Here is an 11,849-nt window from a genome sequence, read left to right as displayed (position 1 = left end):
TCTCTCTCTCTCTCTCTCTCTCTCTCTCTCTCTCTCTCTCTCTCTCTATCTATCACTCGTTCTCACTTGTTCCTCCTCTGCGAGAAAGAGAGAGAGCTCGATGCGCATTGCGCCGTGTGAAAGTCTGTATTTGCCCATAAATTAGAAATTATAATTGCGTTTGTTTGCCGTTTTGGCAATCGAATTGTTTATATGTTCATCGCATCAAGAAAAGATAGCGAATATGATACGGGGGTGTATGGTTATCTAAAGCAATAAGTTCGAAGGCCATTTTGGTGGCACAACTCCATAATTACACACACATATACCGTGCCGGCGATTTCGGTCACAAACACGTGTATAGGCATATATTAAAGTCATAAACTCAAAGAAGAGATTCTGCTGAGTGAAAACACTTGGACTGCGAATCGAATTTGACTTTGCGGCAGAAAATGGGTTATCGTTTCTCTTTTTTTTTTCTCTTGGAAAATGTGATGAGATCAGCATGGAGTAGTAGCTAAATTCATGCTCACTTCCTGCCAAACTATCGATCGAAACAACAACAACACTTCTGTGTTACTCAGTTGGGTTTTTAAATCGATTGCCATTTGCAAATCGTTAACACTGCGAAAATTCTAAATATGAAATTGAATTGATAAATAAACAAATCATTATCAAACCACAGAAAAACATTGTCTGTGAACTGTTTTAAACGGGAGATTTGAATTTACTACAACATGGGTAGTAAATTCAGGCGATTTTTTTTCTGTTGCCATAAATCCACAATTCGCTTGCACAATGGGTTTCTGTATTCTTAGAATCAGGAATTCGGGCAACCATATTTCATTCGACGTAAGCAAGGCCAAAAGAGCACATAAGCACTGCCCATCACTGATATGACGGTGACAAAGTGAACACAATGTGTATTCGTTGAGTGCACATATTTTGTTTGCTGCCACTTCCAATTCAGTATCAAGTAATAAAACGGCCCATTTTCGTACGAAATGTTCATGATCTCAGCTGAGTTGCAACACTGTTTACGTGCGACTTCTCTTTACATCTCTCTCTCTCTCTCTCTCTCTCTCTCTCTCTCTATCTGACTCCCTCTTGATTTTACTCATTAGGTTTAAATGTAAATGTGTGACGGTTCGAATTTGAGAATAAAACTCTGGACGAGTTCAATGATTTCATTAAAAAGAAACCACTTCGAAAACCAACTCAATCAACACCCAACCGTAATAATCACGAAATCTAACCCAAAAAAAACACTTCGTTGCAATCGAACCGGCTGAAGCCAGTTTTTATAGATCAAAAAATGGAGCAATCACAATTTTACAAGTTGTTATTTTACGAACATAATTCGATGTGTCATCCAATCCCATTCATCACGCTGCGCAGGCCGAAAGCTCAATAAAAAAAGAAGTAAAGAGCAATTTTATTCAAATTTATGAATGGCCATTAACAGAAAAATGAGACCGCGCAGCTTAATGCGAAACATCTTATAAAAATATCGTGGAAAAAAGATAAAACGAAGTTTATTCTGAATGAATTAAGTGTTTCTCCGAAGAAAAAGAAGAAGAAGAAGAAGAAAGCGTATGTGTATCGCCAATCCAAAATATACGAGATCAAAGGAGTTTTGGCTCGCTACTAAGATCTACAGGTGCACATATCTAGTTGCTGTATAGAGCGAGTAGAGTATATCGACCGATCGCTGAGAGAAAACTACTGACGCTTTTGTTGTGCGTCGAAATGTAACAGATGCTCGAACGACGACGGGGCTCTGATTTCGACTTGTGTTTTCTTTTGTTGTTATTCACTTTCATTGAGTTTCGATTGGCGAAGAAAATCATCCGAAAATGTACAGTGTGTATCTTTTGTTTTTGCGCATTGCAATGCGAAAAAGTCGAAAAAGGCGAATTGAGGTCATTTCGTAATTTTAGGAACAGGAGCACCAAAAAAGAGCATACATTGGAGATGCAGGCTTAATTTCACTTTCTATCTCTCTCTCTCTCTCTCTCTCGTCCGTCTTCTTTTCGACACATGAAATCAAATACACGCTACGAACTCGAGGCGGCTGATAAATATAAATATATCCATAAATTAGTTGATTACAACATTTTATATATTTGCCTAAGTCGGTCGGTCGGTCGCTTCTCTATCTTATCTCTTTTGAAAAAAATATTCTATCGTCACGAGAGCGAAAGCGAAACCGTACTCGCTTTGTCGTGCCCGTGTATTTTTGTCGCTCAGAATTTTTCACCAATTTTCAGCCGAAAAAAGAGAAAATTCGAAAAATAACGGATACCTCGAGATTGAAGAAGTAGCAAAATTAAGAAAAAAACCTATGCCACTTGATAGAATATATTTTATTTACCTCATAAGCAATCATGCATCGTATATATTTTATGATTTGGATGTTTATCACGCGTCCATACGTTATCGTTAGCCGCGCAAAGCCATAAAAAATGAGCCAAAAATTCCTTGCATTTTATCAAGCTCCGAGACCAACATTTGAACCCACAATTTTTTATTATTATTTCACCAAAATTCGACACAAGAAAATATGCAACTTTAAATAATCGCATTTTATTTTGGACGAAGTCGTTGTGAAAAGAGACACACACGAAATCTTTCGACACATTTTCATAATTCATATGGGCTTTTCTTGGTGTCTTCATCATGGACAATGCGGTGACACGAGATTATTGGTGTTTAGAAAAATGACATGTTAAACGATCTAATCGGAAAGTTTTTCGGGTGTCAAAAACAACAGAAACAGTTGACAAAAATGCCCATGTCGTAATTTTTCAACAACGACACATGACATACGATCACATATCAAAAATAATCACCTACGATGACGATGTTCACGCACATTCTGAGAGTGGCACAATCGGATTCTACCTAACGGCTCGTGCTCTCACCCTCTCTCTCTAAAGCGCGCGCGTCTTTGTGCTTTGACGCATTTCATTGTTTGACGAAACAAAACATCACACAAATTGAAAGTGAAAGGCCAAAAATGCTCAATACAACACTGAAAAAGAAAACTGAAACAAATAAACGCAGAAGAATGCTGAGCTGCTATTTTTAACAAAATGGTTTGTGTACGTTATTTTGGCTTGGGTTCCGTACAACGTACAACGGAAGAAAATTTATTTCGCACGTAAGCAAGCACATTGATACATTTCCATAATTCATCCAACTAAGAGAAAGACAGTGATATAGAAAGAAAATTATCATTTTTCTTTCATTCGCTTGGAATTGAGATAAAATTCGAATGTTTTTTTTTCTGTAACAATATATAGAGACTCATAAATTATATGATATTTTTGCTACATATATCAACTTTTTTATATTAATAATTTGAACGAAATAAACAAACTCATTAATTGCAACCATTTTTCCATGCCCATTTTCTAATTGGTTACGAACTTTGCTCCCGTTTGTTGGGATTAAAACTAGCCACCGGATATGGGATGGCACATAAATTTTCAAGAAGATCATTCAGCCAAGATTAATTTAGATTTCGATTATTTTTCAACCGATGTGACACGTTTTCGTTTTCATGGTGGCCAAATTTGCATACAACTAATTCAAATTTAACAAACTGATGGCGTAACTATTTTTTGGTCTTCGATTTAGAATGAAAGTTGTTGATTATGGATAAATCAGGGTAAAATAAGTTGTTATTCGACCATAGAAAATACCTTCGCATTTGAGTCCTTGCCGGAAAATTCCATACAACAATGAACCACAATGAAAACAAAATGTTGGCGACATAAATGTATGCACTCGAAATCGATGCGGCAAATCAATTTTAAATCGCTCTCTCAGATACTGGTAAAAGGGGAAAATCGATTAATTTCGTCAATCAAATACATAAAAACGAAAAAAAAAACGGCTTTTCACTTACAATTGTGCTTTCTGAGTTGAAACCAGATTCAGAGCATGTGCCCAACAATTTCTCATGGCACTTTTTATGAACAGCTGTCTGACATGCTGAAATTGATTAGAATTTTTAGAACAAATTTGTTAATTTTCACAATTTTTCATAGAATTTTATTGAAGATGCTTGACATTTGTATTGATTGGAAATTTCGTTGTTTGACAAACTTGAGCTTTGAATAGCAGTGAGAACAAAAGTAAATTGAAGCTAGATTTTTGAAAAATCAATGAAATTAGACAGAAATTCGGAAATCAAGTCCAAATAAAATGTCATTGCATCAAGAATAGACCCATTTCATATTTTTCATTTGTTTCCCGGTGGAATGAATTCTCTTTGGAGCACTCAACTAAGATCAAGCGCATGACGATCGCACATTTTGATGGAAAAATCCAAAAAAACTCACTATTGCATTGATATCCCTGTTTTCCAAATCCCCATAGGAACTCTTTGCAAAAGGCGCAAAAAGTTGGCTGTCGAAAAAATTTCGCCACAAATTTGTGTCCATTGATGTCATGTGTTCTGCAAAGAAAAGGAATACGAATGAATAAAAAAAAAAACTAAAATCTATCTAACATATATGAAACACAATATACTTCTGATATTTAACGGCGCCACGTCGGTTGGTGATACTTTTGATTCGAGTATTTGTGAATTGAACTAGGGCTGAGCTGCTGCCACCAAGATCCGATATGCTGCTTCGGTATTTCATCGTCGAGGCAATGCTATCTCTGTAATTCGAACTGGTGCCGGCGGCGCCAACATCATCGTTGGATCGTGGAGCGCCTCCGCCGTGCCTTAAATATGAGGGTAAAGTAGAGTTAGTGTTGTTGCTGATGTTGTTGTTGTTGATATTCTGGACGGTTTTCCGTGGTAAGGACGCTGAATTATAAGTGTCGTTCGAAGGATTCTTATTTCGATTCTGAGCATTTGGTTTGTTTGTCTTTGACTGGTATTCGAAAAATATGGGGGAAATAAACAAAATTCAAAACACAAAAATAAAAGTGAATTATTTTTTTATTCACCAGAAAAAATTGAAACCGAAAAAACATCATACCTCTGGATATCGTTCACGTTTCCTCACGCCATTGTTGCTGTTCTGTGTGATGCCCGTTTTCTTTAAGCCAGAAAACATCATCTTTGAACCGGTCTGAATGGACGAGCTTTTTGTTCGTCTCTCTCTCGATTTCGTTGCTAAATGTCGATTTGCACGTTTTCACTCATTCAAAATATGAGTTTTTCGCTATTTTATTTTGTTCAGTCGAACTACTGTTTATCACGTTGACATTTTATTGTTTAAGTGTCATCACTTGAAAATTTATCTCCAAATTTAATTTATGTATGCAAATTATTTCATCTTTTGTTTTTTTTTCTGTCGTCGAACCGAGATCATTATGTGTGAAGGGTATCAGGCACAGTCTTCATAAAAACTAGAAACAACACAAGGGACCCAAAAAATGTTGCGACTTCGTTCAGGTGATCGTGTTTTACATCAGTATAATCATCATATCGAAGGCATGACCAACGTCGACACTTTCATTAATGCAATCATCCAATAATTTACACTCTAAATTCAATTTCATTTCTCAAATCGAAACTTTTGTTCAGAGACGAAGGCGAAATTTTCAAATTCACTACTCTTGTTGCTGTCTGTGCAATGTGTTGAACATAAACAATTTTTTCTACATATTCAAATCGGTTTCCTTTTTTCTGCAGCAACAATAACAAGAGGAGGAAAAAAACGGTGTATATATGTAATATCCTGGCGATTGTTTATTTGCTCTCTTCATGGGCTCGACTCGATTAATTCGCTGCTTGTTTGCTAGTCATGTTTCGCTACTATGTAGTTGCTTCGCTTTTCTTTTATTTGCTTGTTGTTGTCTGTGTAGTAAAAGAAATGAAGAAAAAAAAACAAATCAGAGGAAATAGCAAAAGAGCCACATTGATTGAGAGGCGTCTAAGTGAATATAAACTGAATTTTATAAAGTCCTTTAACGCGCCCAGTTGAGGCGTTGAATTATCGTTGAAAAATTTCATTTTTGTGTTCATTGCTTCATTGCTGTTGCGTTTGATTGTATGTGATCCGATTTGTGAGAGTGGCGTTGGGAATTTGTTTTTATTCATTCGTTTGTTGGCTTTGATTCAGATACTCAAATGTAACGGTCGCTCAGATGTCTTGATTTCTTCTTTTTTCCTTCTTTCAAGACAGTTTCAATATTCGATATCATAATTTTGGTATCGAATTTTTAGAAAAGAGTAAGCACCAAACACATCTTTCAGTAGACCGTACACGCAGTCCCTTCAAATAGGAATTTTATTGAGAAAATACAACAGTTTTTAATGACATCGGATAGTGTTTCAATGGTTGTATAAATTGGAAATTGAACATGCATATTTCGACCGAAACAAAGGAAATTGTTTCCATACGTTGACAGATGATCACATATTTATAGTTTCAGTTATGAGCAACAGTACAGTAATCATTGAAACATGCTCATTGAGACTACAAAACAATGGAATACAAAGGAACTTGTCTAATATCGAAACTGCACTTTGTACTTTACAGACAATCTACGATAATATACAGATGGTTGAATGTGGTTATTAAAAGCACATTTCGTATATTCAAAAATAGTTTCATTTATTACACTTTCCAATCGCCCAAAGACTTTGCCTCTTTCCAAATCAATAACCATGCGCATGTTCGATCGTTAGATGGCTTCAGTTTGTTATTTCATTTAATAAATTGTTTAAAGACAGTTGCAACTTCCAAATAGATTCCAATGAACGCATTTATTTTGATCAAAATGTTGCGTTCTCTTCTGCTCGGCTTTTTCGCCATGTCTTCAGTTTTAGGGTTGGCTCAATTCAAAAATATGAAGAAAAAAAAATTGGAAAAAATGTCTTCAACTTCAATTAAATTCGCATTGAAATTTGATTTGCCTCACTTGAAGGTAACTATTCTTGACTCCTCTTGGAAACGAAAAATTCTGAACGAAAGTATAATTCATCGTGAGACTCTTGTGGCAACTTAAAAAGGTCTTTAAACATAATGGACTGCTGCTCACAACATCGTATGATGGAAAAATAGACACTTTCAGCACCGATATATTACGTAATGCGACAGAGAAAGTTGATTTTAGGCATATCTGTGTCTACAATTACGATCCGCTTGATCATCCATAGAATAATTGTCAATCACATGCGTCCATCATAGCTGAACATCTTTTATATTTGGCAACTTCGGAAATTGGAAAGCAAACAATGGCTAGTTTTTCAAATTAAAGTCACTGTGGTAATGTGTCCTTTTATAACCCAATGAGGAAAACGTTACAGTTGTAAACATTTCGTACACGGCCAATGTAATTTCTCCATAAGCTGTGCACAAAATTTGTACAACTGTAACGTTTTCCTCATTGGGCAGTCAGAATACTAGTCTTAATGGTTTTACTGTCAATTAAATACGGATGACTACTCTGGTAAATGTAATTATCAAGAACATCCACACCTATTAACTATTTTGATGAAACAAACTCACCACTACAAGTGCCAAGCAATCCAACCTTTCCACTCCTTAGAACTATACATAATGCCATTGATACTTATTTCAAACTAAAGCCAATATTCCTAGGGGAATATCACGCTCCTGAATCTTGTGAGATATTTGAGATATTTGAAATAAACATCAATTGTATGACATATTTTCGAATATTTCGAATAAATAAATCAGATTTTTGTGGATTTTGGAGATATTTGAGATTTTTTGCATTAAATCCAAGTAAATACATTTAAATATCATTCAAATTCACAAAAATCCACAATATTCCGCCGTATTCACAAATATCCACCATATTTCATACGATAGATTCTTAGAGATAAATTGGATTCTTTTGAAATATTTGAAATAATTTAAGCGTGATATTCCCCTAGCAATATTCTATTTCTGGTAATTTGCTTGCAATTTTACGAGCGCTATAACGAGCTGTCAAAATATTGCGCACTCTTTCAATTTTTACGAATTTTGGAATCCACTGTTGATTTAATATCAAAAGCAATCTCTCTGTTTCAATGAGCATTTCAGTACAGACACATTAATTTACACAGAATCATACATGAGAATTGTATTAATTAACCCATTGACGCCCAACGTAGGACGCAAAAATTGCCGACTTATTTTACATTTTCTTCTATTCTGATCAAACGGCTTGGAATTTTCATATGCCGATTTGTATGTGTGTTAGGAAAGGTTTGATGAAAATTCTGAAACTTTGGGAAAATCATATTTGGACTCTCAGAAGTATCTCGTCAAAATTTCATTTCAAAATTCGAACAAAAATTTGGCTTTGGCGTTAATGAGTTAAAATAGAAAAAAAATATGCGATTTTATCTCTCTCTTTTCAATGTCATGATTGTATTTTTGCTTCATGATTCTTGTGATGTTGTTGTTTATGCGCGAGTTATTAAGAATGATGAAACGCCACAACGAATCTGTGCTATGATGAATGATTTTTATGAACATTTAAACGCTCAAATAGATGGATCCAGCAAAAGCAAAATCAACCAAAAAAAAATTCATCGTCAAAACCGATGACGATGATGTCGAGAGCATTTTGGAGTTGTTGGTGCTGATATCAAACTTTAGGTTAACTAATGAAGAGCCCACACAAAAACCGACAAAAACCAATTGACCAATGATAATTGATTGAAGGGTATGGCCAAACGTAAAATCGAAATTACATTAGAATTGGAACGAATGAAAAAAAGGAATTTGGTCTAAAAATAAAAGAATTTTGGCAGAAAATCAGTCCGTGTTCCGAATGAATGCATCGCTTGACTATTATCATTGCGGATCATCTGGCTTGATCAAATTGAAGCCGACTCATGCGGAAATGCACACTGACAATCGACATTTCATTCATATAGAATTGATTTGTTGTTGCCACAAAGCCAAAAATTTCCTCGAAATTTCAATTCACAGTCGCTGCTCAAATGCAATTTAATATTATGTTATTTATTTCGTTTCATTCAATTCAAGATCAGACACTCTCCCGAATGCAATTAAGCTTGTAAGCACTTCAACGATGAACACATAAACAAATCCATGCACTTGGATTTATGGCTGTTCATTCAACGATATAATATTCTTTGAAATGAGTTCCTTTGATCAAACCGATCGAAATATCAAAAAAAAAATATTGCCCTAAATTTCTTGATCATTACACGATATTGGATTTCATTTTGAATATTTTCATAAATATAATTTGAATGAAAAAAAAAGAACATTCCAAGGATCTGGGATTGTATTTGGGCGTAAAATGGTGCAAGGTGCCTCTTTGTATAACTTACGTGTCAATGAACGTGTGTTTATTGATTGTTTTCGCGAGATATTTCCAAGACGAACAAATTCAGTTAATGGCTAACGGTGAGTTATGTGCTAACGACACATCCGATGACACACTCATTACGATTAATTCACTGCCCACCACACGAGATAGGCTGCGTTTCACTCGAGCAAACGGGCGAGCGAGCGCGTGTGTACTATTTGTATTGATGGTGATTGGTTGATTGCGTTGTGGCGGCCAGCCGGATCATATGGAATATACAACAACGACAACAACAACATGTGACATTGTTTTCTTGAGATCATTATATCCGCGAAAAAACAAATCTACAGGATTCATTCTTACCTTATGCACGTTTAGTTTGTTTAATATATCGACAGATGGCGATTGTTACACACAGCCAAAACGTTTACACCATTGATTCTATTCCAAATGTGTACATTGAATTTGCTTGCAAATATGTTACAACTACTAATCCACTTTCTTCTCCTCCACCTGATGCTGAATTGTTCGTTTTGTTTTTGGTTGCAGTGACGACTCGGAGTAAATGTATACACAGTATGCAATAATGGCCAGCAAACACACAGCATCCAAAAATCAAACTGAATCAATGAACATTACAAAAACACCCAAATAAATAACATGAAAACCTCTTGAATCGTAAGAGAGTCCTTGGAAAATTGATGCTCGCATTTTGTACGGCGCATTTCAATGAATTTTGGGGGAAAAACCCTGCTCCCAAACACCAAGAACAAATCCAATGAAATTCCTTCGAAAACGCCTCGCTCTCTCTCTCTCTCTCCCTTTCTGATTTAATGCGTGTTGTCAATACACACTGTTTGTGCAATGGAACATCCGATTCTTTCGCATTTTTGAAGGCACTTCACTTTTATTGGACCTAACGACACAAGAAATAAATAAAAACAAAACTATCCACAACCAAACGGCACACAGCACACACAATTTATTGATCGTTCCACGCGATTATTAAATACCGATTGACAATGACCGAAAATACATAATTATTTTTCTCGACTCGAATTGTAAAATCACTGTCTCTCTCTCTTTCTCTTGTCTCCTTGATAGAATGGGCCGAAAAAAACGAGCAATTTTTTTTTTGTTCGCTGCTACTGCTACTGAATTCCGTATTATTGTTTTGCATGCGAAAGTGAGTGACAACAGGCGAGAGAGGATGAACAGAAGGAAAAAAAATAGACGTCACACGGCTGCAAAACAACAATAGACTCCTGACAACGACACCGACACCGAACACAAGCCGAAATATTTATATTTCGTGCATACAAAACTGTATTTTGTTTCTTCTTTTTCGTGCTGCTTCTCCCTTCGCTCAATATCTATTTCGACGGTGTTTCGATCGGTTTTCTCGCTCACCGCGCTGCGGCTGCTGTGTGCGCTGATACTAGCTTGAAAATATTTTCATTTCGGCGATTTTTCGTAGTACCGTGTTGTTGTTGTTTTTCCGTATTTTCTTTCTCGGGACGCGTTTTTTCGTTTCGACAACATACTCACACACACACACACAAAATCATCGCCTCACTTTTCGATGGTGTCTATTTCATTTGGTACCGAGCATACGATTCGGCGATGACGACTCACATTCAGAAAACCACATGAATCAATTTGTCGATGTGTGTAAACCGTAGTAAATGTGTGTGTGTGTGTGTGTGTGTGTGTGTGTGTGTGCACTATGCATAGACGCGCACATTCAATCACCATAAAAATAGCATGTTTATGTTGTGTAAGCATGTGAATGAGACGCAATCGCACGAGTTTTTCACGGATTGTGTGTGTTTTGATCTCGATGAACGAGTGAGTTTTCCATTCGAGTGCAAGAGATCACTGATTTTCTCTAGAGAGAGCGCACGCGCTTATATACACTCTCGTTCATTTCTCTTTCTCTCCATCTCGATCCAGAGCCTTCCGTGTATTCTGCATATATTCGGCTATACAATTTGCACATCATATACGTATAAGCTACGAAACGATCACAATAAATTCCTTTTCTATTTGTTTGAAACATTTCTTTTTCGCGGCATTGTGTGTACCATACGAAACCAGCGCTGAGCTCAAACACGTTACGAACGAAAGAAGGCTGATTGATTGTCAGTGGAAATGCATCCAGAGAGAGATATTTCTCATCATCGGGCCGAAAATTTCGGGGGATATTTCAATTTTATTGACGTTTTCGTTTTATTTTTGTGGATTTACAGCCAAGTGCAGCCATGCGATGATGCTGATTGTGACTTCAATGCGATCATTAATCTCATGATCATTTACGAGCACTTGTGTCTTGTGTGTGTGTGTGCATACGGCGCAACAAGCTCGATATTATTCGTTCACTGCTAGTACTATTCGGTTATAGTCGTAAAAATCGTAATAAATACACTATCAAAGAAAAAAAAACTTGATATTTCAGAATGCGAGTCAACACATAGACGTTGTTTTCGAATATTACGTTTGTTATGAGTTATGCTGCATTCAAATGTCAGAATGTGGAGAATCTGAGCTCTGGTCGATTTACAAGAAATAGGTGAAGAATCGTGAATCGTTTTGGAATTAAGAGA

At 36.1% G+C, this 11,849-nt stretch overlaps 2 protein-coding genes across 2 annotated transcripts in view; both read right to left on the bottom strand.

Moving 5' to 3' along the window:
- Positions 1 to 266, bottom strand: part of LOC129577210 (serine/threonine-protein kinase pakA-like) — a 15,571-nt gene extending 15,305 nt beyond the window's left edge. Inside the window, exon 1 of the mRNA XM_055463851.1 lies at positions 1 to 266. This exon is cut by the window's left edge and continues 4,696 nt beyond it. The gene's annotated coding sequence lies outside the window, so the exon portion shown is untranslated.
- Positions 267 to 386: 120 nt separating this feature from the next.
- Positions 387 to 10,686, bottom strand: LOC129577214 (putative protein kinase C delta type homolog). Its single transcript, XM_055463860.1, has 7 exons — positions 9,610 to 10,686; positions 9,269 to 9,460; positions 4,980 to 5,803; positions 4,519 to 4,871; positions 4,329 to 4,444; positions 3,893 to 3,978; positions 387 to 3,816 (listed from the first exon to the last, which is right to left on the bottom strand). The coding sequence occupies exons 3-7, from the start codon at positions 5,058 to 5,060 to the stop codon at positions 3,637 to 3,639; spliced, it is 816 nt and encodes a 271-aa protein (XP_055319835.1). The 5' UTR covers positions 5,061 to 5,803; positions 9,269 to 9,460; positions 9,610 to 10,686; the 3' UTR covers positions 387 to 3,636.
- Between the last annotated feature and the right edge of the window lie 1,163 nt (positions 10,687 to 11,849).

Source organism: Sitodiplosis mosellana, unplaced genomic scaffold (genome assembly GCF_009176505.1).
Source record: "Sitodiplosis mosellana isolate CC-2019 unplaced genomic scaffold, AAFC_SMos_1.0 Smas_scaffold_6197, whole genome shotgun sequence".
In the NCBI taxonomy this organism is placed as follows: domain Eukaryota; kingdom Metazoa; phylum Arthropoda; class Insecta; order Diptera; family Cecidomyiidae; genus Sitodiplosis; species Sitodiplosis mosellana.
The sequence above is the reverse complement of the archived record's forward strand: the minus strand, read 5'-3'. Positions and strand labels throughout refer to the sequence as shown.